We start from the raw sequence: 25,348 nt of genomic DNA on the forward strand, positions 1-25,348 counted from the left end.
TGCTGGCCACGCCCACAAGTAATGAAAAGAACTGCAAACAGATGCGCAATTATACAACTGGACATCTTTGAAAAGCAGAAGTGGAGCCTCCTGCACAATGGACAAGAATGCAGCAAGTGATTTCTGGATGGTAAGTGTTGAGAACGAAGGAGACGCTGCACAGACTTTTTTAGAAACTCTTCTCGGATGTAATGGTAAAGCGTCTCCTTTCAGTGCTGAAAGTTAATAAAATAAGTAAAGTCTGATTGGCTGATTTTATGCTCCGTGTGTCAATACAAATTATGATTCATCGATTGAGATCCTCGTTCTCAACATAAGTCAACAACAAAACACTTGTCTTTTCCAGCAGCCATTGTTTGGCGCATAAATCCAGTTGACCCAACATTCTGGAGTTCTGCTGGGGTTGCTAGACAATGGCAGGATTTTTTTTGGAAACAGCTCATTTCCAGACAATGAAAGAAACATTAACTTAGTGCCAAAAGAACAGCTGGGTGTTTTTTTTTTAAGTTCTTAGTCTTTAGAAGCTGTTGAGACCCAAAAATGTGCAAAATGTGAATTTTATATAAAAATGTCCCCTTTAAAACAAAGAAAAATCTGAAGAAAAACCAAAACCTGTATTCAGACGGAGTCAGAGAGAACTGAACAAGAACCAGCCATCCTCTGAGGAGTCCGTCGTGACGCCATATGGTCAGTACTGAATTGGCCGCCATGCACTTCTTGTGTTACTTCTGGAGATTAACCAGAAGTAACACAATTCTCCGCCCTTCCTTGGCCAGGATTACCCAATGAGGACAATTCATCAGGAGCGGCGGGATTACCGGCACACTGACACCGTTCTGGTGTGTGTGAACGATCACGTCTGACCCGTTCAGGACGCTTCACACAGCGGCCAATCACATTTCACCTGGCCAACGTTTGTCTGTAACTGGGAGACTTTCTACAAACTTTTTACGTCTTAACGCAACTCATTTTCACAGACGGATTAAAATAAAGAAATAAGGGAAACATGTACGTCTGTTTGAATAAACGGGGAGGTTAAAAAGGTTCAAGTTTGGTTCAGTACGGTTGGATTTGAGATGGACAAACTCCTCTGTCTGGGATGATAAATCAATTAATTGCAATAATAAATTAAAACTACCTCATTAATTCCCTTTTGTCTGATTTATCGTTTCTCTTTTCCTACCAAAAGCTGAATGGTAAAAGTCTTCAGTCTGGTGCTTTGGTCTCAAATAATCTACTTCATAATTCATTTTGTTTGTTGTTTCTCTTGTTTTGTTTATTTATTTTGGATGTTTAAAACGTCTTCCAGGTCCAGTGTTAAATGTTCATTAGAATTTAAAGTTTATTTAGAATCAGCAAAGAGACCTCATTGTTATAACCGACATAAAGTAAACACAGCTGCTGTAAACACACAGCAAACTAAACGCCCGCTCTGATTCTGAGCTCCAACTGATCCGTTTGAACCGCAGCTCAAACTGAAAACCAGCATAAAACTGAGGACTGAAGTGTTTTGAAATGCAGAATCAACACAGATAAAAAAATAGTTGGGTTCCTATCCAAACTCATCTAACCTCAGTTTCTGCTTTCAACTGAAGATGACGCAGAATGACTTTCTGTTTGGCTCCTCAGAGATAACAACGAAAAAACGCTGCTACAAAATGATGCAATCAGCAACGATCCATTAGTTTAAAGCAGCACTGAATAGTAAATCAATAATATCATGATAAACACATGATCAATTTCAATAGGTCATACATCTAATGGAATATCCAATATCTTCACCTTCCTAAAGTTATGGCCTAAGTCATTTATTGCTCACAGGGCATTAAAGTCTGGTTAACTCAACTGACTCACTCGTTCTTCGGTTACCTAGCAACGACCTGCTGGGTAACTCCTGGTTACCTAGCAACAGGTTGCTGAATAACTTTTTTTGTTGTTTTGCCACTGAGCCTCATAACAGCTTAAAAATAAAATACAACATGGAGTGAAAACAGGATAAAACAGAACACAGGAAAGGTCACACCACTAGTTTGATAGAATTTCAGGTATTTAAAACAAAAGGCTAATCAATAATTATCAATAATAATATGTCCAAAGTGCAGCCTTTGAATTCATTTTGGTGACCAATAATTTAAGAATGGCACGAATTTAGCCATAAACATTTTTGTAAATTTTTTTAGGATAAAATTTTCCGTGGTAAGTTTATTAGAGATGCACAGATATGAAAATTTGGGCCAATATTAATTTTGCTGTTAATGCCAATATTGATATTTATCGATATTATAAATATTTCTCTGCACATCTCCACACCTTTGAAAAAAAAAAAAAAAACCTGACCAGAAACAGACAGCAACAAGATGAAAACAATTATCAGTTGGTCATATTAGCCCAGTTTCACTTATCGGACAGATATAGATATGTTAAAAAATTACTAACATCGGCAGACACCGATGGTAGTGCCGATATATTGTGCATCTCTAAAGTTTATATCTTCTTAAGCGGAAAATGTTAAGTAAAACACAAAGAATTTTTCCTTAGTTAGGCCTTATTTTTATATTTAATAAGTTGTGCCACTGCCATTCAAACGCAGACTTTGGTAGACCCATCCATTTCACTTGGCTAAACAGCAAAGGTTGTAGAAGAAAATCTCAAAGGTAAATAAGTGTATACATTTATGTGAACGTTGTATTTATTGTTTTGTAATTATATTTTTGTGTTGTTAATTGGGGAATAAATACTTTCAGTTTGGGTATTTTGGTCACCACTGGCTTAACATATTATTAATCAGTCATTACTTAAGTAAACTGGTGATTACATTTGAAGCAAAACTAATTTAATTTAAAAGTTCTAATTAATTTAAAATTAAGAGTGCCAGCAAAGCACTTCGTGTTTCACACAGAGATTCATCCTCCGTTGGCTATAAACGGCCAGTCCAATTCATTAGCGGATGGTGAATCGGCACTCTGTCAGCATTCACTCGTTGGTTTTCTTAATGGATGCAGACACGCCAACAGCGCAGCACAAAGGAGGAATGATCTCTACTAAAGCAACCTGGATCGACTGCATATGGATTTACCTTCGTAACCTATTATTCAGAAGACCGCAGGGGAATTTTACTGAGTTAATTTTTAGATCCATGTAAGATCAGCTCAAAGTTTACAGACTTTTAGGATTCTATGTTAGAGGTTTTTTTGTACTTATTGGAGTGTAATAGTATAAATTTTATACTATTATGCTTCTTTTAGGTTTGTGTCATTGAGGTTCTGAATTGTTGTGAGATTTTATTGCTCCTGATTCTTTATATTACCAATATTTGTGCAGTTTTGTTTTATAAATGGCTGTAAAACTAAAATGAACTATTAGAGCAACTATTTAGAGCTGCTCTTGGTTTCCTTCTGTCTTTTATTGCAGCATTTACAATGTCAAGTTACAGTTTTTATTGCTGACAGTCGGAAGCTGTTAAACCTCACCCAGGTTCATGTCAGCTGCATGTGACTGAGTGGCTTTAACTTTCAGTTTTCACACTCTGGTGATACTTCCTTCAGATCCTACTGGGATATAAACCATTTTCTAACTAGCTGAGGCCATATTTGTACATATGATTTTTGCTTTTTTCTAATGAATTACAAGTTGCAACTAAAGAAACATAATTGCACATTCATTTTGGACTTTAACATATTTAAAAGGAACTAGGGCTGAAACGATTAATCGGACTGATTGTGATTAATCAATTATTGTAACAATCATCTACTAAGTTAGTAAAGAAATAATCATTAATCCGAACACAGAACAACCATTTGCTAAAAGAACCGTACAGTCAGAGCAACAATTAAGCCAAAACTATAAAAATATTTACATTTTGCATTTAAGATGAAAAGACACTCTCTGTCTGTAAACACGTACTACCACACGTTCTATTTTTGTAAATAAATATCTGATGAAGCACTTATTGGTGTCCAATTTTTAATCAATTGATTAAAAAAAGTAACAGATTACACTGCACCCATTAGTTAAGGTAACAACGCCTCAGAATAGCAGAAAATGTTAATAATCAAGCAAAGGAACGTTATGCTATAATATTGTATGGAGTAAAAGGATTATTTTGTTATTAAAAAATTAACTGACTCATTTCTTCATTTGAAATTTTTAATGTATTTCTAAGACTTATGTGGTTACATTAAAAATAAGCAGAATGTCTCAATTTTTTTATCTGATTAATTGATTAATCGTCAGAATATTTGATAACTCAAATAATCGTTATCTGCTGCTCTAAAAGCAACTAATTGTTTAACTTCAATGTATTTAAAAAATACCTTTAATTAGGACTGTGGTTGGATGAAAAAGAATCCTAAAAAACAAACAATAAAATCTAAAAAACAAAATGTCAAACACTTCCGTTATTTATTCACATGTTCTTGTTCCTCTTAAAAGTGAAATCGAATATTAAAAAGGTGTTTTAAACTCACATACAGGGAAATTTGAACTGCAAGAACTGCACAAAAAATGTACCACAGGTTCCTTGATAGAATCAAATAGAAAATGAAGGGATTACAAGACAACATCTCCCTTGCCTAAACTCATCAAAGAGAACATGATGTTGGTTATATTTATAGATTCAAAATGGTGGGATGTTGCTTTGATGCATTTTATTAGTCACTTATTCCCATTTATGTCTGATTGGTGAATTTCCAGTGACTGCTACTGAGGGAATAAAGTGTATATTACATATAACTTACTTTTTTTTTTTAGCTAATCTGAATATCCTGGATAGCGAAATCTTTCAAAGATAGGAAAATATCTGCAAATCTAAATAAATAACCGGCTTTAAAAAAGTTTTTATTTTAATTCGTGAATTATTTCGATTACGATTCAAACATACTGCGTTAGAAACAAAGTCAGTGACGTCTCCTACTGCTCTGTAGCAGCTGAAAAGGCAAAACATAAAAATAAAAGCCATATTTATCCATCAGCCTAAATGCACCTGTCTCTCCTAACGTTTCAAACACAGACGTCAGCTGAGACATCAAAAGCGCAGAATGTAAATCCAGATTTATCTCCCAACTACTACAGGTTACTACAAGAACTAAACCTGTCATAGTGGAAGTAGCGGTATTCCGAATTGTAGTTATAACTTAACTGAGCAAAGATTTGAGAAGCGAACCAAAAACAGGTTGGTTCCGGAATCAAACTGTGGTTAAAGCGGATAATCTCCAAGCACCGCATCAAACGAAAGCAACCAGCATCCATGTTTGTTAACAGGGGTGTTTAGCTAGTCCATATCCTTGCCTACATTTAGCACTTTGCTCGCTAACTAATCCAAGGGCAGCAAAGCTGGCTAATGTTAGCCCCCTCGGCTAACTCTGTGCGTTTCTTACCTCTTTCTTTCCAACCGGAGTGATTTGGTTGTTGTTATTTTCCTTTTTGAACGAAGCCAACTTGGAGTTTTATTGTTCTCGCATCTCAGTTTTCGCTTCGCTCTCTGCCGCTAAAGCATTCCAAGACAAGGCAGCAGCAGAAAGTACCGCCGAGCTAACGGCTACACCGGGTGGGAGCGACCTGTCAGTCCGTGACAGCGATCCCTAGGAAAACTCCTCCCACATTATGGCAAGCCGTTAGCATCAACAATAATCCGTAAATCCGAAGTTGTGACATTTCAAGTTAGACTTTTTTTGTGTGTGTATTCCTTTTTTATTTATTCAACGTTATGAATGTAAGTCCACGTCAACATAAATCCAAGATAAAAACAACAAACAAAAAAACAACAAAAAAAAAACGATAAATGTGCTGTAAAATTGAGGAATTTTGAGGTAAGAAAAGCTCACTTTCTGTGAGAATAAATCTGCTCATTATGATAAAAGTTCTGCATAACAAAATAACAGTTTGTTCAAAACAGTTGTATTACTAGGCTATCACCGTGCATTAGCATGTATGTGAAGCACATTATTTACTCATTAGAACAACTCATAAATGTAAATTATGATAAGGTATGCCATATTTATGTGCATCTAAGCACACATATATTTGTAAAAAAAACTTTGAATAATATGGGTTACAACATTTAATTTCCCTTTGGAATCGATGACGTGTTTTTTAAATTGAATTGTATTATTGTTGACGCTAAGGCTTGCCATAAAACTCCGAAATGCGTGCGCATCCACTCACAGCAGGCGCGTCCACGATGAACAGGAAGTTCACTCATTCTACGTAAGTGGCGTAACAGACGCAGCGGAGAGAAAACTTCTGAGATATTTCAAGATTTAGCCGCAATTACTTAAATGTAAGTTTAAAAAAAAAATAAGTTTGTTATTTTTAAAGGAGTCTTGTGTGTGTGTTTATTTCCTTGAACAACTTAGGTGGTTGTTCTGCAAGACTTTGGCCTTTAGTCGTTCATCTGTTTAGCCATGTCATGGGCTAACGTTAGCATAGACAACCAGAACTACACACAGCTAACGACAACTTCGTGGCTTAACTGTTAAAATTTAATTTAGTGAACGCAAACTCACCGCACAAGTTAAAGCAAGGCATTAACTAAATTAAATCATAAGGTGTTAGTCATAAGATAAAACAGAAAACGTTTGACAGATAGCTTTGCAAAGCTAACTTTTACAGCATTGTTCTTTATCTGGAGGGTTAGAAAGTTGTTTATAATTAAAAAGTAATTCTTTGTTCAGTCAAGGATGTGTGTCTAAGATGAGCAATATTTTTCTTTGCAGAAAAAGTACGTAGGATTTTTACTTTTAGTTAAATTCTGATTGCATTTGAAGAACAACTTTCTTGTAAACAACTTCAACTGGGTCACTCCCTGAAATCTGGGTTTTATCAACAACCCCGGCTGTAGAACCCAATATGGCGATCCGCAACTCCCCTCCCCCCCCATATGATCCAGCTGTAAAAAACTCACCAATTTAAATTTAACAAATTAATAAAATGTCTAACCAAACACCAAGCTAATGTAATTTGCTATAATTTGTGATGAATATGGGAAAATTAACTGATTTCAGTAGGATTTGGCAGATAACGAGGAAGAGGTGCTCAATTATGGACAGATGTTTGATCAAACATTTTTGATCTCTAATAAAATCTTAGTTATTTAACCTGACCACTTATTATGAATAAATAATTTTACATTTCTTGTCTTTCTTTTTTTTAACATTTAAAAAAACTACACAGTCAGCAGTTTGGACCAAGATGGCAACTGATTCTGTAAAAGACATGACCTCAGAAAACTGACATGTTGTTGCTGTGGCGTTGTTGTTTTTTTCCTCAGTTTGGGAGTAAAGATGTCGTCGGGTGCTCTGTTTCCAAGTCTGGTCAGCGGCTCAAGGGGAAGCTCTAGCAAGTACCTGGTGGAGTTTCGTGCTGGTAAAATGAGCCTGAAGGGGAACACGGTTACGCCCGACAAACGCAAGGGCTTGGTGTACATCCAGCAGTCCGATGACTCCCTGATCCATTTCTGCTGGAAGGACAGAACCACCGGGAACGTTGATGATGTAAGTGAAGATTTTATCCTTAAATTAAGCAAATAATTTAAAAACACATTCAGTGAAATCTGAAATCTTTATTACTTTCATAATGTGATTGGAAATTATTTCACTTAACAGTGCTGTCATATTATGTGTAGATAGTAATGTATTTTCTATTTTAAACTAAATTGAACCAAAATAATTTCCTTACCTTCTCGTTACTTGAGATGTTCTGATGCGTTTTGCTGTGGGTTGGCAAAACATTCATGCTTTGATTCTTCATTTACAAACGTAACGCTTAAAACTGTCCCAGGATTTAATAATTGGTTTTGGGTTTTTTGCAATCAAAATCCCTGATTGTGGTGGTACTCTAGGAATATTAGCAAGGAACTGAGAAATATTTGAGATAGATTTTCTTATTTAAATGTTGCTTTTTATATTTATAACATGATATGAAGTAAAGCAGAGGGAGCAGTGTAGTAGAAGGAAGAAATACTGCAGGTTGGAGTTACCATTTCTTAAACCAAATCTTTTTGACAATTTTTGCGTAAAATTTGCAGTAAACTTTATGCAATAGCGAGAATTCAGGCATATATAAAAAAATTTGTAACTGAATTTCTGCCCAAAAAATGAAGTGGCTGATATAAATAATAAAGTTATTAAACTATATCTGATTTCTGTCTTTTTGTGCATTAAGAATATTTACAAGAAATTGTAATACAATATTTTTGCGATAAATTTCTTTATTTAAATGTGGTTTCATTGTTACCATATCACCTGATAAGTAAGGCAGAGGCAGCAGTGAAGTAGAAGAAATACTGCCACCTGCAGGTGGGAGTTAGCATCACATAAACTCAATGTTTTTGACCATTTTTTGCTGAAAGTTTAGAATAAACTCACAATAGCAAAAAAAAAAAAAAATGCTGGGTGATTTTCTGCAAAAACTCAACAGACTAAAGTAAATAATAAAGAATAACTGATCTTTATCATTTTTGATTGATTATGAGGCTTACTTTCCAGTAGAACTAAATCAGAACTGAAATGTCCCACAGGATCTGATCATCTTCCCTGATGACTGTGAGTTTAAGAGAGTGAACCAGTGCACCACGGGACGCGTCTATGTGCTGAAGTTCAAGGCTGGCTCCAAAAGGCTCTTCTTCTGGATGCAGGTGGGAAGACGCTGCTAATCTGCTGAATGGAAATCTAAGTGGATATAAGACATGATTAACTTCTCAAACTGTCAACTCAGGAGCCCAAAACGGACAAAGATGAGGAGTTCTGCCGTAAGGTGAACGAGTTCCTGAACAACCCTCCCATTCCTGGCGCTCCGGGCAGCGGAGGCGGCAGCGGCCACGAGCTGTCGGCGCTGGGCGGAGAGGGCGGCCTGCAGAACCTGCTGGGAAATATGAGCCACAACCAGCTGATGCAGCTGATCGGTCCGACGGGGCTCGGTGGACTGGGTGAGGCACTCTGAGTAACGCTTTAGCTTTCACTAGCTGTGTCTCTATTAGCCGTAGAATTGCACAAATTGAAATTAAGAAAATAAATTTGCTTAATTTAAAAAAAAAAAACCTCCAATTTTTTTAAATGAAACGTTTTTGCCCTTGGGTGAAGTGGTTTTTCAGCCGTATGGAAATCGATGCGTCACAAAATTGCAATAAAAACTTTTTTTTTTTTCCCACTTTTTTTTGTCACTCGCTGAATATCCCAGTGGAGTCAGTTTTTTTGGACTTCTTTTCCTTCACCACCATGTTTTATTAGTTTAGTCATCACCAAATGGGGAATCGAGGGAAATGAGTGCCTGCTGAAATTGATGTTGCCATGACGATTGTGATGGGTTATATTGTGCAGGCCTGTTGTAAAGCCTGAATGCTTCATCAGAGCAGCTTTTATAGATTTGTTCTGGTTTGTGTAAGGAGGCCTGGGAGCGTTAGCCGGACCTGGACTGGCGAACCTGCTAGGCAGCGGCGGCCCGCCCGCCAGCAGCTCCTCATCCAGGTAAGACCTCACCTCTGCATCGTCGAGACTTCCTCCTCTAGCGTGACGCTAACTCCCGGTCTCCATGCTAACCTCAGCTCTAGAAGCCAAGCAGCCACGGCCGCCTCTTCATCAGCTGCAGCCCCGAGACTGAGCTCCACCCAGGCACCGGCCACGCCTACGCCTCCTGCCGCCTCCGCTCCTGCCACTACTGCTGCTGCTGCCCCTGCTGCTCCAGGTACAACCACCTTAATTCTGTCTCACTGCAGATCTCGATGCCCAGTTCTGATTAATTAGTAGTTCATGCTACCAATTAATCGGACTTCTGTGTGAACGATTTACGACCCCATAGCAGCTCCCCGTTTACCAAATTAATAATGGACGCCGCCATCTGTGGATTGATTTTAAATTTAAGTTGTTTTCACATGTGAAAGTCTAGTAGACTCGGTTCAGTTGGGGACAAAACTACCACATTTGCTGCATTTCCTGTTTTAAATCAACCAAATTGACCGTCTCTGTCCTGAACTCCTTGCTGTTTTTTCCCCACTTGCAGCTCCAGCTCAGGCCCCTGTGACGCCGGCCTCCGTTGGAAGCCCTCCTCCTCACCAGCCCATCCAGCTCAGCGACCTGCAGAGCATCCTGGCCAACATGAACGTTCCTGCAGCCGCTGCAGCGGCGCAGGGATCTGCAGGTCAGCAGGCCGTCGGGTTCGCTCTGCTGCTGCAGGGAGACGGAGGACGCTCCAGCTAACGATGTGGTTTGTCTCCTCCAGTGGACCTGGCGAGCGTTTGCACCCCGGAGATGATGGCTCCCATCCTGACCAACCCTGAAGTCCAGCAGAGGCTCCTCCCCTTCCTCCCCAGCGGAGAGAGCCTACTGCAGAGCACCGAAGAGATCCAGAACACCCTGAACTCGCCGCAGTTCCAGCAGGTAGAATCAGACCAGGCATGGACGGTTCTTCATCTGTTTGGTTCGGTTCTGACTCTGGTTTCTGTCTGACTTCAGTCCATGAGTATGTTCAGCAGCGCTTTGGCTTCGGGGCAGCTCGGCCCGCTGATGAATCAGTTCGGTCTGTCGGCTGAAGCTGTGGACGCTGCCAACAGGGGAGGTAGGACAAAAACACCCCCTTACATCATGGAAAGTTTTATTTTGTAAATTTAAAATAAATTTTAAAATGTTGTCAGATATTTACTAAATTACCATTTTTTCCCTTTATAACGGCTTTAATGCGTAGTTATGTGACGTGTCACTTCTGGGATCTTCGTTACTGACCGCCATCTTGGTAGGCAGTTGCTATGGCAACAGTAGAACAAGCTCTTGCCTCATTCATATCTAATTTGTACACAATGCAAGCACATTGTAACTCTGTTTTGACCTCTACCTACCTGTTTAGTACTAAGATAAATATCAGTGACATTAACTGCCAAACTAGCAAAATTAGCTTAGCTAATGTAGCTTTTATCTGATAGCTAAGGCGAACATGTAGTTACTCTGCCAGACACCAGAACCTTGTTATTCCCACGAAGAGTTCGTACGATCTGTATAAATTTGTTGAAACATTGATTGTATCCATCTGTGGATTTCAAGCCGCAAAGCTCCTCCATTGTGTACGCACTCTTCCTGTTCACTGGCTGGTGAACTGCAGTAGATCGGAGGCAACTCGTCCACATCGTCTGACATGTTTCCATCATCTTTCTCATATGGGTTGATGCTGACGGCAGCCATTTTGTTTGTCTGGAAGCCATGGTTCATCTATGCTTTGTGCTGTGCTTGCCTACCAAGATGGCGCTGATCACATCCGGTTCAGACTTGCGGGAACTAGGTATACTCCATCGTACAAACAGATTTTAACTAGTCATTTCCAAATTGAGCTAATTCCTGCCTTAGCTGCCAAAGGAGCAGGAACTAATATTTAAGGTAAATCTCTGTTTTTAAATCCAACTTAGCTGTGTTTCTATGTGCTTTCTGAAGTATTGCATTAGAAAATGTTGATAGAAACTGCAAAATTAAAATTTCTATGTTTCACGTAGACTGGTTGATTCGCTCTTAGTACATGGAAATACGACTAATTTGCATTTTCTGGGGTCTTTTGCTACATCTTAAAGTTCACATGACGCATTGATGTAGCGGTTAGATCTGAAATTCAGACGGTCTCCACTGCTTTTGGGGCAGGCAGCTCCTTGACGCATTAGTCCATCTATTTTTAAGAAATCTGGTCTTTCTGCATCTCAAACATGTTTCTGTTTCCTCCTCAGATGTGGAAGCGTTTGCCAGAGCTATGCAGGGCAGCAAAGGAGACTCCAAAGAGAAGAAAGAAGATGACGAAGACATGAGTCTAGATTAGAGACCAGCCTGCCAAGTCCCATCGCTCTCTACTTTTTGTTTACTTTTCCTCCCACTTCAGCATTGTCTTAAATGTTTTTATATACCAAAGGCAATGTTTCTACACCATGTAGACGTCTCTCTTGCTGCGACTAAGCCTTAAGTTTTGCTTTCTGCGGTTGAAGTACTGTCTGCCGTTGGCTTTTTGGGACTAGATCTTTATTAAAGTACAAACTGAAAAACACTTAAGCGTCTAGTTTTATATGAAAAAGACTTTATTCAAACAAATGAGGGCTGGGAGTTGCAGCTTATTCATTGAGACACTTTAAAAATGTTAGCACACAAAAAAAAGCTTCATTTTCTTGTTTGTTACATGGGTTCAAAAATAAAAGGGGTGCAGATCATATGAGAAAGTTGGTTTAAGAAAAGGTAAATAATTATAGAGAAGGGGTGATTTAAGGTCAAAATTATTGGTTTGCAGCGATTTTTTTATGTTACTGAAAAAACTGAAAATTTTCTTACATTTACAAAAATTTAACAGCTTATTTAAGTTAGCTCAATTAAAAAAAAAATGAATCCATCAATTTCTATGAATTTAGCCAGTTCATGAAGCCCCATTGTCATAAATATTAGTGTATGGAAGTCGGAACACAACACTTTCATGAAATATCGCAAAATTGGAGTATTATTAATTTTTTTTTTTACATTTTAATTTTATATCAGTGCATCTTTATGTGAAAATAATTACAGACATGGCACGAAAACGTGAAAATATAAAATATGCTTTTTTTTCTCCCCCAAAGAATAAAATAAATATTAATATATATTTTAAATTAGCTACAGTAACATGACACCCACCACCAGTATTTTGCTGTCAGGGAATGTGAAGGCTCTACATGTGAGGGCAGCCTCGGGTTCCGACGGCTCCGTGAACAGACAGCGGTCCGGACAGCGTCACGGGTCGACGGTTGATGCTAACATGGCGGAAACACCCGTGGAACACCGGAAACCCGTTAGGATGGCTGGCCGCTGCGACCCCACCTGGCGGACAAAAGAAAGTTTACAGAGTGATTAGAAAAACGGGCGTATGTTATTTCATTTTTGAAGTTGCTCTTTTGATAAAAAAAAGTACCCCCTTTAATGATAAGAAGAAGCCAGATGTTAAATTAGATAAAACTGTACAGCGTTTCAAAGGAGGAGGAAAATCTGCCGAATAACCGTTAGAAGATTATTTTTTGCAGAAGCAGGAGGACCCAGTCACTAGGGATCGCGGAAGCAATATTATCTTCGTAAATACTTTAATTAAGGCTCTTAAATTTTGTCAAGGCAGTACTATTTTGACGTATATATTCTATGTTTTATTTTTTACAAGGGACTTTTCCATTGAAAGTTTGAGTCACGCGCAATCTGTGACGCCAGGCGGTTGCCGCTACCGCTAACTAGCAGCTAGCAAACTAGCTAGCTAGCTAGCTAGCTTTTTCTGCATCTGTGTAGCAAATATCGCCATTTGCTACACTTCTTTTGCCCCATAAGATTCTAGGTACATTATGTGCAAAGAAAAGCTTGGCACTAAAGAGTTAGCAAGCCCTGTAAGAAGAGTTAATGGCCCAGGGAAGGAAAAGAACATAATTTCTACATAATCATATTTGTTCTCTTAACTGCTGGTATGAGTTTCATATCAATAGGACAATATTTTGGGGAAATACATAAGGCATGCAGATACTGGGGGGTTAATAATTGACTGCCAAAAAATGCATCTCCCTTCTAACATGGAGAAATAAAGAGCAAATCACGCTTGTTCTATGAGCTACTAGTACAAGTTTCATATCAATAGGACAATAGACAGGGGATGCAGATATTGGCAAGCTCAGAAATTAAAATCCATCCCCTCCTATATTAATAGACTGGATAATTAAGGGTGATATCAAATTTTCTACATAATGGGCCTCTGTTTTGTCATGCATTAAGCTATTATGGTGTAAAAGAAAAAGTGGGGAATTTCAAACCATTAGTGGAGAACATTTTCATCAGACATTGACATTGAACCACAGAAGAAAAGGTTCTGTCTCCTTCAGTTTTTAGTTCTGTACAGTGACAAGCAGCAGATCTAGGGTGGCCCAGTGCCCCCAATATCAAGAAAACTTTGAAATTGCGATATGATTGACCCATAGCATCTCCACCTATTTTACATTACACAAGCAACTATGTTACCTTCAGTTTTTGTAAATGCTGTACATATCAAACATAACTTAAAGAGATGGAGGTCAATTTTAAGTCGTTAAATTGTGAAGTCAAAATTTTGTGATTTCTCAACAGCGCTTCTCTGTGATGCCGTTTACATCCGTTCTCTTAGGAGCGTTGAACTGAGAAGTAGTTCAGCAGATGTGCAGTCTCACCAGGTATTTGCTAATGTTGCTGCCAGTAGTCTGAAGGAGCTGAGCATGAAGATGCGGGGAGGTGCATGAAGCTCAAAAAAGTTGATTTTAGATTTTTTTTAATATCCTCTTCAATATCCCAGCCACAGAAATACTTGTGGCTGGGATATGTGTGAGCATTAGCAGACACTTTCTTTAAAGACAAAGAGGAAACCCTGAAATTGTGCGGAGAACTGTGATATTGTACTCACTTGGTGCACCGCCAAGGTACATGGTAGCTTTGGTCCCTGCAGAACGGTTCTGTTTGGGGCCCGTGCTCTTCTCTGCGCTTCCATCCACAAACAACTTCAGAACGTTGTTCCTCTTCTCCACTGGAAGAATACATCAGCATTAACGGAGAGCGGTTCTGTTTGGGGAAGATGACTGGTTGCTGTAAACCCACCTTTGATTGTGTGCCAGCGCCTGTTACACAGAGGTTCTTCAGGCATTAGCGAGGTAGAGAATTCACCTTTGCCACTGATTACTGAAACAGTCACCTAGACACAAAAACATCTTCCTCAGGTTTTATTTTTAGGATTTCTTGAACGACGACAAGAAAAATCTCCACCTTCTTCCTGCTGTTTCTCTTGTTTTTGGGGAAACCTTTACTCACCTCTCCCTGGCTTAGGAACAAGCTCAGGTATTGGTCAGATGAAGTTCCAGCATATAACAGCAGCCCAGAGTCTGAAGCGGGTCGAACTTCCAGCTGGATCTCTAGGTCTCGACCCAGAACCAAAGAGTCATCTGCCAGGAGGCAGAGACACGTCAATCAGTGGATACTGTGACCAAAAAAGGTTTCAAACAGCTGAAACGTGGAAAAGACGGGGAGGGTAGCTACCAATCTTCAGGTGTCCTCCCTGTTTGGAGAAGTATGCTCCAGGTTGCAGAGGGTTCTGGAAGCATGGAACCGCCCCCTGGCTGAACGATGGGCTTCCTGCAGGAACTGCGTTCAGTTTCAGGTCCTTGACACATCCGATGAAACCATCAAAACGTTTCGGCTGGAGTTCAGACACAAACAGTGAGAATGACGTCTGATAAAGGTGTGCACCTTTCTAACCTTATTTCTGTCTCCAGAACATAGCCAGTTATCCTCAGTGGGACTTAAACCCTCGTGGTCTTTTTGGGTCACATTGACCCCGTGTGCGCTTGCTTTTGGAAACTGACGGTCTGTTGTTTGACCCAGACATTTGTCACACTAAAACTGTGGGAGAGTTAAAGAAGAGCTATTGTTCTGGATCATTGTCCTGTTGATGACCCAGTTAGGGTTGGACAGACGGCCTCATGCTTGACTCTGGAATACATAACCCTGACCCGGTTTCTAAGGGTGTTTTCACACCTGATAGTCCAGTAGACTTGGTTCAGTTGAAACAATGGTTACATTTTCACACTGTACCGTGTCAAATGATCCAAACCCTTTGAGCAATCTGTTTCCCTCCTGGCCTGTGGCGGCGCTGGGCCAAGAACCACTGAAGGGAACAACAAAAAAACCTCTGGAGAAGACACTGAGTGCAACTTTGTTCTTCACAAAATATGAGAAAAAAAATTGTTGTGGTATCAGATTTTAACGGTTGTAGGATTTCTCTTTTGTCGTGACTAAAGGCCTCGAGCCATTTCTCCTGCTAACTTGTATTTTCCCATAATGCCCTGCGTTGTAGTCAGGAATTAAGAGGCATCTAGGTCCTTATTTGGAAAAAAATACAATTCCTGAAACAGACATTTTACGATACTTTGACTCCTCCAGACATGGAAAGTAATAAAATAACATTTAATACTTTAACATATCCTGAGCATATGAATGATGAAAGCTAGCTGTGTGAGTTTTAAAATAAGTAAGTTTAACCTTCACTGAGGCCGGGACTCCTCCGATGAATAACGGTCCGCTGATCCGGATCTTTCCGCCTCCGGCTATCCTCTTAGCTCGACCGCTGATGCCATCCACCGTCAGACTGACTTTATTCCCTTCATGCTTAATGAAAACCTGTGATAGAGGAACATCTGGTGAGCCCATTTATGAAGCAATACTTTCATGATTTCCCCCATATTGCGATCGACTAGATCAGGGGTTTCAAGCCGCTGGTGGCTCTTAATAACTTTGGATAAAAATGAAGAACCAGCTGATGTTTTTAAATTAAAAACTTGTTTGTTAATATATCTTACCAGTTTTTGAGTTTATTTCTACAATATTTACATTGAATTTCCATAAATAATGACACTAAAAATACTAGTAAAAGGTTTTTAGATAAATTTTTTCTTGTCTTTCTATGTGCATTTTTATTTTTTTACTTATTTTTTTCTATTCCCCAGAAAAGAGATGCATCCTTTTTTTTAATAAGGATGTAGAGAGTCAATTATTATTTAAATAATATTTTAAACACTTTTAAAATACTGTTCTATTTAAAAATACTATCTTGTATAGTATTTTAAAATCCTATTTAAATGCTAATTTAAATATTGTTACATTTTGTGTTAAATTTTGTATTCAAATAGTATTTTAAGTATTATTTAAAATAATATTTTAAGTACTACTGTAAAATTAATATTTAAAATACTATTTTTAATATCACATACTAAAAATATAAATAAAATTGTGATTCTTTAATAATGACAACAAATTTCCTATTTATGTAAAATTGTGATTTGTGTTTTTCAAAAACATTTGCTGCTCTAAACGAGTTTTATTTGCCTGAAACTCTTAAACAAGTCATTAATGTGGAACAACAACTATTTTTTCTGGAACAGGAACAGTTTTCATAAATAATTGTTTTTGGAAACCTTAAAGCCTGTGGTACTCATCATTGTTGTGGTGGAGGATTAATAAATCAATATCTTCAGAAAGAAAGCAGCTTATAATGTGACCAAGTTGTCTCCCAAGCATTCAACATTCTGTTTTCTCCGCCACGCTTTATAAAAAGTGTACCGATTTTCTGGAAGTATTTTGAAGCAAGTAAAAATTAAGAAAGGTTAGCTGGTTTAATGTAATTATTTGTCTTTATATGTACCGGGTGCCACCGCTCGTCGTCGTATTTCTTCAAGCTGCGCACTTTGACGTTACTCCTGGCTGACTCCACTGAGAGGATCAGGTGACCTTTTAGGACGCTGAGCAACATGGCCGCTCCGCCATGCTGCCTGCTGGCTGCGTACAGAACGCAGCCATCAGAGGAGTTGATCTTCACCTCCAACGACAGATGAGAACTGAGGAAAAATCAGTTTAATTAGTGAGTATTTAGGGCTCCTCTACATGCAATATCAGGGCCGCTGTAGATAGAGTTTGGCAGCAACTAGTTATATTTTTTTTTAAAATTCAGATTTTGAGATTTATTGTAAATTTTCTAGAAAAGATTTCTCCAAAGAAAGTTACAGATTTGCAAGAAAAAAATGTGCAAATATTTTTTCTTTAATTCAAAAAAATTCTAATTAATTAGAATTAGTCTAAAATTTCAGGAGTTTTTTTTATTTCCAAGTATTTTTCCTAGAACATTTTTGGACTTTCACACTCACATGGTTCTGACCACTGGATCGTATTTCTGGTAGCTGTGGGCGGAGCCGCTGAAATGCGTCGCTCTGCTTTCGGGGTGCGACAGCTCCCCCTGGCAGGACTCCCTGGTACTGCGGCTGCGAGATTTCGACGGCTTCTTTTGATTACCCTGAGACAGAAACGTGTTTACAGTTTCTAAAAGCGGTGGTTCCTTTTTGCCTGGAGGAGCAGAGCTATCGTGTGTTTGTACTGTACCTTTTGTTTGCGTCTCGGCTCCGCTGCAATGATCTGCTGAGGTTTTTTTGCTGCTGGACAGGACAGAAGAATGTTCTCGTTTTCGTTCACCTTCAGCAGGTTCTCCACCATTTGATCACCTTTCGACCTGGATGCAAAAATCACGCACATATTTTACTTTTTGTTTATAAAACTGCAGTCCCGTCATCCTAGTTATATGCAAAGGCAGCAAATATTGATGTATGGCAGGCTGTTGTTTTTTTTGTCCAACTGTCCATAATTACATTATGGAGGATATCTAAAAAATAATCTAACTAGACAAAACTACATTTTGACAATCCATAATGGTAAGAAATCAGCATCTTCAACCCCACTAGTAGGAATAATAATTAAATATCTTCAATTACATTTTGAGGAGTCAAAATTAATTTCAAATTCAAAAATACTTTATTGATCCCAAATGGAAATTAAATAAATTAATTTAATTCATACAATTTAAGACCACTTCAGAAATCTGCAAAGAACTTCCTGTTTATTCACTTCCAGCAATATCTCTCAATTATCTGTAATTAAACTGGTAAAACTGATTTTAAAACTGATTTTATGTTAAAACGGCCTGCAGTATTCACACAAAATCAAAAGTTAGTGTAAAAGTTGTACGACCATCATTTAAAAACCTTTTTTGTCAGGTTATTTTTTATAATCTGTAAGAAGACATGGTTTCTCTCCGTAGGGCTTTTCAGACCTCTTTATGATGACATTGCTGATGCATCCTGTGAGGTTGTCGACGTTTTGCTGAGGTAATCCTCCCAGGAAGGTGACATCCTCAGGACCCGTGTAAGCAGGCGGCTTTATGTTCGGTTTACCGCCATTGCTCTCCTTTATGTCGTCCATTAAAAGATAAAACCTGTGGAAGCCGACAGTCAGCAAACACTTGTAGCAACAAAACAGCTTTAGATATTCACAAGTCTCAAGTCTTTGAGGAGCAAGTCCAAGTCAAATTCCTAACAACTGAAACATTTTTGTGACTTCAGGTCACCTAACTCTTCAGGATTTGAGGTTAGGACTGTTTGTCCTCAGACTTAAGTTATTACATTAACATTAAAAAAAAATATATTACCCTTTAATCAATCAGTTAGGTTTATTTGTGTAGCACATTTCAGTAAACAAGCAGTTCAAAGTGCTTTACATAATAAAACCATCGAGAAACCATTAATGTCAAGTACTGCCATCAGAATCATCAATACATCAAATATGTTTGTCAATGTTCAATTTATTATGTTCCAAAAGCAATTCTACTTATTTTATTCACCATCCAAAAAACCTGCTTCATATTATTTAAAACACTTATAAACTGTAAAATAAGTATTTGTGTTTTAAGATAAAAAATAAAACGAGATTTAAATTAGTTACTGTTGAATTTCTGCTTTTTAGTCTTTGTAATGATTAAGCTATCAGCTGTTTATCTTATTGTGTGTATAAATGGCTGTTGTTTTGCTAGCGGTAGCATCGTGCCTTCTGGTTATGTTACCGCAGTGTGCTAGCTGTTAGCTCCTTAAGGACATAACTGTACTTTGTTTTGGAAAAAACTGAACACAAAACGTTTAGCAATGTTTTTGCCATTTTTGTCTTAGGGAACACATTATCCAATTGCTTTCAGTGATGTTCTTGCGTTAGCTTATGATAGCATTAGCTGCTGTCAAACTACAAAAATGTCTGAATGCGGCAAGAAGGGTAAAAGAAGGGGCTGTGGAGCTAAAACATCAAGGAATTCAGACAAAAGCACCACTTCATACAGTCCATAAATTACTGATTTAAATGTGAAAAGAAAATATTTAAAACCATGTCCACTGAGGAAAACATCCAGCCCAAAGTGTCTTGCATTGTTGCAACTAGCTTGGCAGGAAGAGAACACCGGTCTATATTAAAGCCCATAATGTTCCACTGCATCCTTTTACAGGAAAACATTACAGCAGCTGTAGTCTGTAAACCGCATACCGGCGTCCTTTCACTTTTTAGTACATGAGATAAAAAATGGCACTACGATCAAGTCTGAGACCACAAGTCAGTCAAGTCTGAAGACTTATTTTTGCGACATTATCATAATGAAACACCATCTCTGGCTGTCTTACCCATTGGGGTCAATGTAGAAAGCAACATTGTGGTTGTTGTTGTCGTTGTACGTCTTCTGAGTCTTGACCTCTGAGTTGTTCACCCTCAACACAATGTTGCCCTTCTGCAAAGAGACTTGACAGATTCCCTCCTGCAGCCACGGATGGAAAACAGTAAGCTCAAAGAGTTGATAGAAAGGGGAAGCAGGAAAGATCATGGGAATCAAAGTTTTCCTTTTCTGACCTGATCTTTGTGGAAGAACATGAGTCCATTTTTCTGCTCTGTTCTGAAGCTGAAGCTGGCGTAGAATTTGTCTTTCTGGCTGCTGACATCTTTTGGGGCTAATTTCATGTAGCTCTGCCCGCTGAAATGAGCTTTCCGAGCGACCTGCACAAACACACAACATTTTAACGGACGGTCCTCCCATGCTTCAGCGCAAAACAGTTCAGGCTGTTTACACGAGCAAAGCAAAAAGGAAAAGAATTAACAGTCACTTCTGTTCGGTTCACTGCAGGCAATTCCAGTTACACCTATTTTAAAGTTGCTAATTAGCTCATTTAAACATCTGATCTACTGATAATCTGTCAGAGTTGGTGTTAAGTCGCATTTTTTATGTTGTAACTGAACCGAAACACAGAATTCCACAGCACATCTACATGTTATATTTGTCATAGTCAAGTTAGCATGACCTCCGTCCCTCTCCCTTGCTACTTTTTTCTTAATGAAAACTTTTTCCTGACCTTGTCATCTAGTTATCATAGTGTTGAGTACTAGCAGCAAAGCACTGGATCCCTTTTCTTTTATATATTATGCATACATTTAAGAGTTAGTGTCATTTTAATAACATCACAGCTAAAACCATTGCTAGTCATTGTTATGTAGCAAATGAAACCCTGCCTCTCAAGTGCACTGATAGTGGTGTCATCATTTTAGCTCCGTAGATTTCAGTAAGTGTGTTCTTTTACCAGCAGGTCGCTGTTACAGCCAGAACTGACTCCAGAGGCTTTTATGGTCTTCAGGTTGACATAACCGACGCTGTCCCTCAGGCTCTTGATGCAGGCCTTCACAGAGTTGCGCGCTGAAAACAGCTGCTTTAAACTGGGAGACAAAAAAAGACAACAGCTTAAAATCCACATCTTTAGCGATGCTACTATTATTACTATTTTATTTTTTTACATTTGGTATTCTAATTCTAGAATCAGTCACTCCAGCTTTTTTCTCTTTGTTGGTTCTGATCCATAATCAGTTGTTAAAATAATAAATCACAATTTCTTTCTAGCTTGTAAAACCAACATGACATCATCATGACATCATGATCTTACCAAGTATTTTTGTCCATTCACTTGAAAAAAGACAAAACTAACTTACAATTAACTTTTCTGCAATAAATCTGGCCTTGTTTTAAGTCTTGCTCTTTCCTTTGGTTTGTTGTTTTGTTGTATTTCTTTCTAATTCCTGTAAAGCACTTTGAATTGCCTTGTTGCTGAAAATGTGCTATATAAATAAAATCACCTTACCTCACCTTAATGACTAATGTCATTGGCTGATTATTTCTCTTATAACATGGGAAAAATATTTTGTTATAAGTGAAATAATCTGCCAGTCAAACTAGTACTAGTAGCTCCATACAGACGTGAGAGAATCATGGAGAAAAACAACATTTCTGACAGCAAAGTGTTGGACAGTTTCTAATAATTTTGAAACAGTTTACATTTCATCTAACAGTTTTGCAGATTTTATCAACAATCTGGCTCTTAAAGTTTAATTGAGCATCCAAAATATTTTTCTTGTGATTGTTGTTCAGTAGAATCCCCATTGATCTGAATATACAAGGACTGTAATGGTGCTTTATCTATTGAAAAGCAAACACACTTTGTTTTCTTTGTGTGAAGAACTCGTAACTTTTTCAGCTGGAGAAAAAGTTGCACTTTTATATGCCTGATGTGTGATGGCATGGTGAATGTTATCTATTCAGCTTGTTCGGGTTGAATATTAGTTCAGTTTAAGAAATTGTTGGATATGTTACTGATAGTTTACATGTCTGTAAACACAGAGACTGACAAAAAGCTAGACACTAGGACTGCACTATGTTGACATCAGATTTGTAAAAAGGCAGAAAACTAACAATGCAAGTGAAACTGAACACACCATGTGCACAATAAAACATGGCAGTGGCAGCATCATGATAACCCATCATGGATACCATTCAATCCAGACTGGCAAACATTTCCTTTACTTAAAAAGATGCTTTCATGTGGCTCCACTCACCTTTCAGGCATCTCCTCCTCTGGTGCTCCTCCCAGATAGTATTTATCACTGAAATTTGGTAAGTCTTCTGTTAAAGTTAGTGTAAAGATTTGATCAAAGCTCTTCTGTACTTGGATCCTTTTTACTCTGACTGTGTTAATCAATGTAATGGTCAGCTGAAAAACAATAAAAAGAGGAAAATGAATTTACAGTTTAAATGACTAAGAAGATTATGATACAGTAAATATGCTGCAGCAGGATTAGCAGCTCATTAAAATGCAACTTGAAACTAAAACTGATGGCAAAATATATAAAATCACTGCCTCTGTCCAATCAGTTGTTTTATTTGGTTGGAAACTAATGATTGGACAGTAATCACTTATAATAATAACTCTTCATTTCAAAATGGAGATAAGCACCAACTCCCCTCGCGATCCTACAAAGAACACTGTGTTAGATAATAGAAGATGGGCTTGCATTTTTGCTCATTAGCTCTTATTTCATGTATATTATAGATTTACTGCTTTTGGAATGAGAAAACTATCGATGTGCATCCCCAGTTTCTACTGCACCCACCTGTGTTTTGACAATAAGTTAATGATTTTTGCCATCTGGAAAACAAGCCAATTCAAAAACCTCCCAATTGTTGAGTCATATTTGATGGGCACTGCGCCGTTACCTAGCTACGCAGGATTTATATTCTTAGTGAATGAGAAAAGTGAGAATATGTTCAACATTCTGGCTACTGGAATGACACAGTTGCACTAAAGCATAACACAAAGTGAGAAACAAAAACTATACAGTGTTGTGCTCAACGTGCTCCTGCTTACTTTTTCATCAATAATAAGGAATTATTGACTTAAACAAGCTACTTGCTGAAAAGTTATTTTTAAGTTAGTTTTGTCTTATTTTAAGTTTACTAAGATATTTGGACTAGAAACTAGACCAAAATTACATGATAAGATTTTGTTTTTGCAGTGTGCACGTGAGAATTTGCTGCCTTTGTTCCTAAATAGGAGGCGAATGATGGGAAGTCAGAAGGTTACCAACTGCAGCTTCATAGCCAAAACTTAAGATAAACAGAAGATAAAAACATGTCCGACTCACAGTCTTTGAATCTCCATCAGTAATCTTCAGCCGTGTCAAATCGTCACTGACAGGCGGCTGTTCAATCAAAGTACCGTTGAAATCATAATAAAGACGGAGCTGTCCCTGAAGTACGGCCAGGCACAAAACCTTCGCCTGATGGACATAAGAGAAAGCAGTGAGTACCTCTGAAGAACAACAGCAGACATCAATGAACAGATAACATTGACACAAAGGTGGGAGTTTTGTAATCAATTGAAATGGGTCTTTACCTCCTTTTTGAGGAAGACTAATATTCCTTTGTGTGACAGGAGTGTGATGTCCTGGATAATTTTGATCACTTGACGTTGAGAACTAGCCGTAAAGTTGATCTCAGCAAAGCCGGTTCCATCAAAATATACCCCGTCAACCACCGAAGACCTATTATAAGAAATTTCTTTCAGCAAGCATATTTAGAATAATAACAAAGATGACTCCATTGTGGAGTAGTGCTTTGAAGCAAAAAAGTCCTGGGTTCAAGTCTTACAATTGGGTTTATGTATGGATGTACAGTGGCTTGTAAAAACATTTATATCCCATTTGTCACATTACAACAATAAACATAAATATATTTCATTTAAATTTCATGTGAAAAACTAACAAAAAGTGGTATTGACCCGGGGTGTGCTGTGATGGCGCAGAGGTTAAGCACAACCCACATATGGAGGAGGCCTTAGTCCTCGACGCAGCTGTCGCAGTTCGATTCCCGGCCTTGGTGACCTTTGCTGCATGTCTTCCCCCTTCTCTCATTACCCACTTTCCTGTCAATTAACTATCAAATAAATGCCACTAGAGCCAAAAAAATCTTTAACAAAAAAAGAAAAAAGTGGTATTGACCCTTTGCCTGTGACGTCACGCTCTTCAGAACGCTGCCCTTTACGCCATGATGGTTATAAAAACAACCTATTTGCTCCTGTAAAGCCTGTTGGAAAACAAACATCTGCTACCCTAATGTTGCTTTTATTTAATTGATTTCACTTTAAAAACAAATGGATAAGGATACAATCCAAAGTTGTCATTTTATTGTGTAACTTTTAACGAGGAAAGATACGGCGGTGACGGACGTAGCAGCCCTCGGTGTAATCATGGATTTGCAGCGAACACTTTATACAAGGTAAGAAGATTAATATTTAGGTACTTTATAAATAAGTATGATTAGAAAGAAGCGATCAAATATTGCATTATGGAGGAGATAACCACGGAGACCATCATGTAGCCTACCTTGTACGGATAAAACTGGTTAGCATCTCGTCTTTTGTATGCTTCTAAGGCTTCTCTGGTTTAAGGGGAAACTGTTTGACATATAATCATGTGGTGTGAATTCAGGCAAAGTCGTCTATTTGATCAACACGTCAGGAGGGAATGGATTGGTTTTTAAACTAGCCATTTCAAAATTTGTAGCCCGATCCAAGTGTGTTACATTCACAGACAAATTAGCTTGACTTAAACAAGTAGAAGTTATAAATATATTGGCAAAAACAACTTGGGAAAACAATTTCAGCTGCTCTGTTCAATTGACATGACGCTGGCTCCACCTCCATGCAGGAGTAGAGCAAACCTCCTACAAACAAACAGTGTTACAATGGCAGAGGTAGTGGAACTTGATGTGTGACATTTTTGGAGTCATTTTTACCTTATCAATAAACACTGAAGCAAAGACAACAGGCAAGAAAATTCTCTAACAAGTCCTACATTAGGTCTGTAAGGTTATTTGTGGGAAACAACGGAGAACTCGGCGATAAAGCCTAAGTCTTTCGCAGCCACAGGAAGAATGAGGAAAACAAAGTCTCACTGGATGTGAGTGTGAAAGCTGCACGCATTTTGCACGCACAAAACGGTTGAGTAATGACTTAAATAATACTGACTTGTGAAAATCTGCCGTCAGAAATAAGCTTAAAAATATACATTAGAATAAACAGTCAACATGTACTGCAGTTACCGTATTTTCCGCACTATAAGGCGCACCTTCAATGAATGGC

The 25,348-nt window shown here is 38.2% G+C and overlaps 3 protein-coding genes across 8 annotated transcripts in view; 1 reads left to right on the plus strand and 2 right to left on the minus strand.

The window, feature by feature from the left end:
• Window positions 1-5,584, minus strand: part of LOC106935860 (dnaJ homolog subfamily C member 5-like) — a 14,243-nt gene extending 8,659 nt beyond the window's left edge. The window contains exon 1 of one of the 2 annotated variants that reach the window (XM_015016566.1): window positions 5,376-5,584. The gene's annotated coding sequence lies outside the window, so the exon portion shown is untranslated. The remainder of the gene's footprint in view (window positions 1-5,375) is intronic. The other variant, XM_015016565.1, reaches the window with a different exon arrangement.
• Window positions 5,585-6,127: 543 nt separating this feature from the next.
• On the plus strand, window positions 6,128-12,006 carry LOC106935859 (proteasomal ubiquitin receptor ADRM1). 3 transcript variants are annotated; one of them, XM_015016561.1, is made up of 10 exons: window positions 6,128-6,204; window positions 7,268-7,490; window positions 8,516-8,632; window positions 8,713-8,923; window positions 9,380-9,461; window positions 9,539-9,678; window positions 9,994-10,131; window positions 10,213-10,370; window positions 10,446-10,548; window positions 11,696-12,006. In XM_015016561.1, the coding sequence occupies exons 1-10, from the start codon at window positions 6,143-6,145 to the stop codon at window positions 11,782-11,784; spliced, it is 1,323 nt and encodes a 440-aa protein (XP_014872047.1). In that variant the 5' UTR covers window positions 6,128-6,142; the 3' UTR covers window positions 11,785-12,006. The 3 variants fall into 3 exon arrangements, with proteins under 3 accessions (XP_014872047.1, XP_014872049.1, XP_014872050.1); XM_015016563.1 differs by having other exon boundaries at window positions 9,383-9,461; XM_015016564.1 differs by having other exon boundaries at window positions 6,188-6,277.
• Window positions 12,007-12,019: 13 nt separating this feature from the next.
• lama5 (laminin, alpha 5) overlaps window positions 12,020-25,348 on the minus strand; it is a 105,270-nt gene continuing 91,941 nt past the window's right edge. For all 3 annotated transcript variants that reach the window (XM_015016559.1, XM_015016558.1, XM_015016560.1), the window contains 16 exons: window positions 23,603-23,750; window positions 23,352-23,486; window positions 22,266-22,420; window positions 20,963-21,095; window positions 20,241-20,384; window positions 20,018-20,148; window positions 18,631-18,792; window positions 17,907-18,033; window positions 17,675-17,820; window positions 17,176-17,368; window positions 16,017-16,154; window positions 15,015-15,174; window positions 14,790-14,920; window positions 14,580-14,673; window positions 14,389-14,508; window positions 12,020-12,803 (listed from right to left, as the gene is read on the minus strand). In XM_015016559.1, coding sequence (XP_014872045.1) covers window positions 12,655-12,803; window positions 14,389-14,508; window positions 14,580-14,673; window positions 14,790-14,920; window positions 15,015-15,174; window positions 16,017-16,154; window positions 17,176-17,368; window positions 17,675-17,820; window positions 17,907-18,033; window positions 18,631-18,792; window positions 20,018-20,148; window positions 20,241-20,384; window positions 20,963-21,095; window positions 22,266-22,420; window positions 23,352-23,486; window positions 23,603-23,750 — 2,266 coding nt within the window. In that variant the 3' untranslated portion in view covers window positions 12,020-12,654. The remainder of the gene's footprint in view (window positions 12,804-14,388; window positions 14,509-14,579; window positions 14,674-14,789; window positions 14,921-15,014; window positions 15,175-16,016; window positions 16,155-17,175; window positions 17,369-17,674; window positions 17,821-17,906; window positions 18,034-18,630; window positions 18,793-20,017; window positions 20,149-20,240; window positions 20,385-20,962; window positions 21,096-22,265; window positions 22,421-23,351; window positions 23,487-23,602; window positions 23,751-25,348) is intronic.

The sequence above is a fragment of the Poecilia latipinna genome, unplaced genomic scaffold (genome assembly GCF_001443285.1).
Source record: "Poecilia latipinna isolate Pla-1442-1.1 unplaced genomic scaffold, P_latipinna-1.0 Scaffold2036, whole genome shotgun sequence".
NCBI classification, from domain to species: Eukaryota; Metazoa; Chordata; class Actinopteri; order Cyprinodontiformes; family Poeciliidae; genus Poecilia; species Poecilia latipinna.

Bases quoted from the DNA above. Each gene is read 5' to 3' on its own strand.
- LOC106935859 (XM_015016561.1), top strand. From the start codon at position 6,143: ATGCGTGCGCATCCACTCACAGCAGGCGCGTCCACGATGAACAGGAAG. The intron at 8,924-9,379 runs GTGAGGCACTCT...GGTTTGTGTAAG, and splicing joins GACGGGGCTCGGTGGACTGG to GAGGCCTGGGAGCGTTAGCC. The intron at 10,549-11,695 runs GTAGGACAAAAA...TTTCCTCCTCAG, and splicing joins GGACGCTGCCAACAGGGGAG to ATGTGGAAGCGTTTGCCAGA.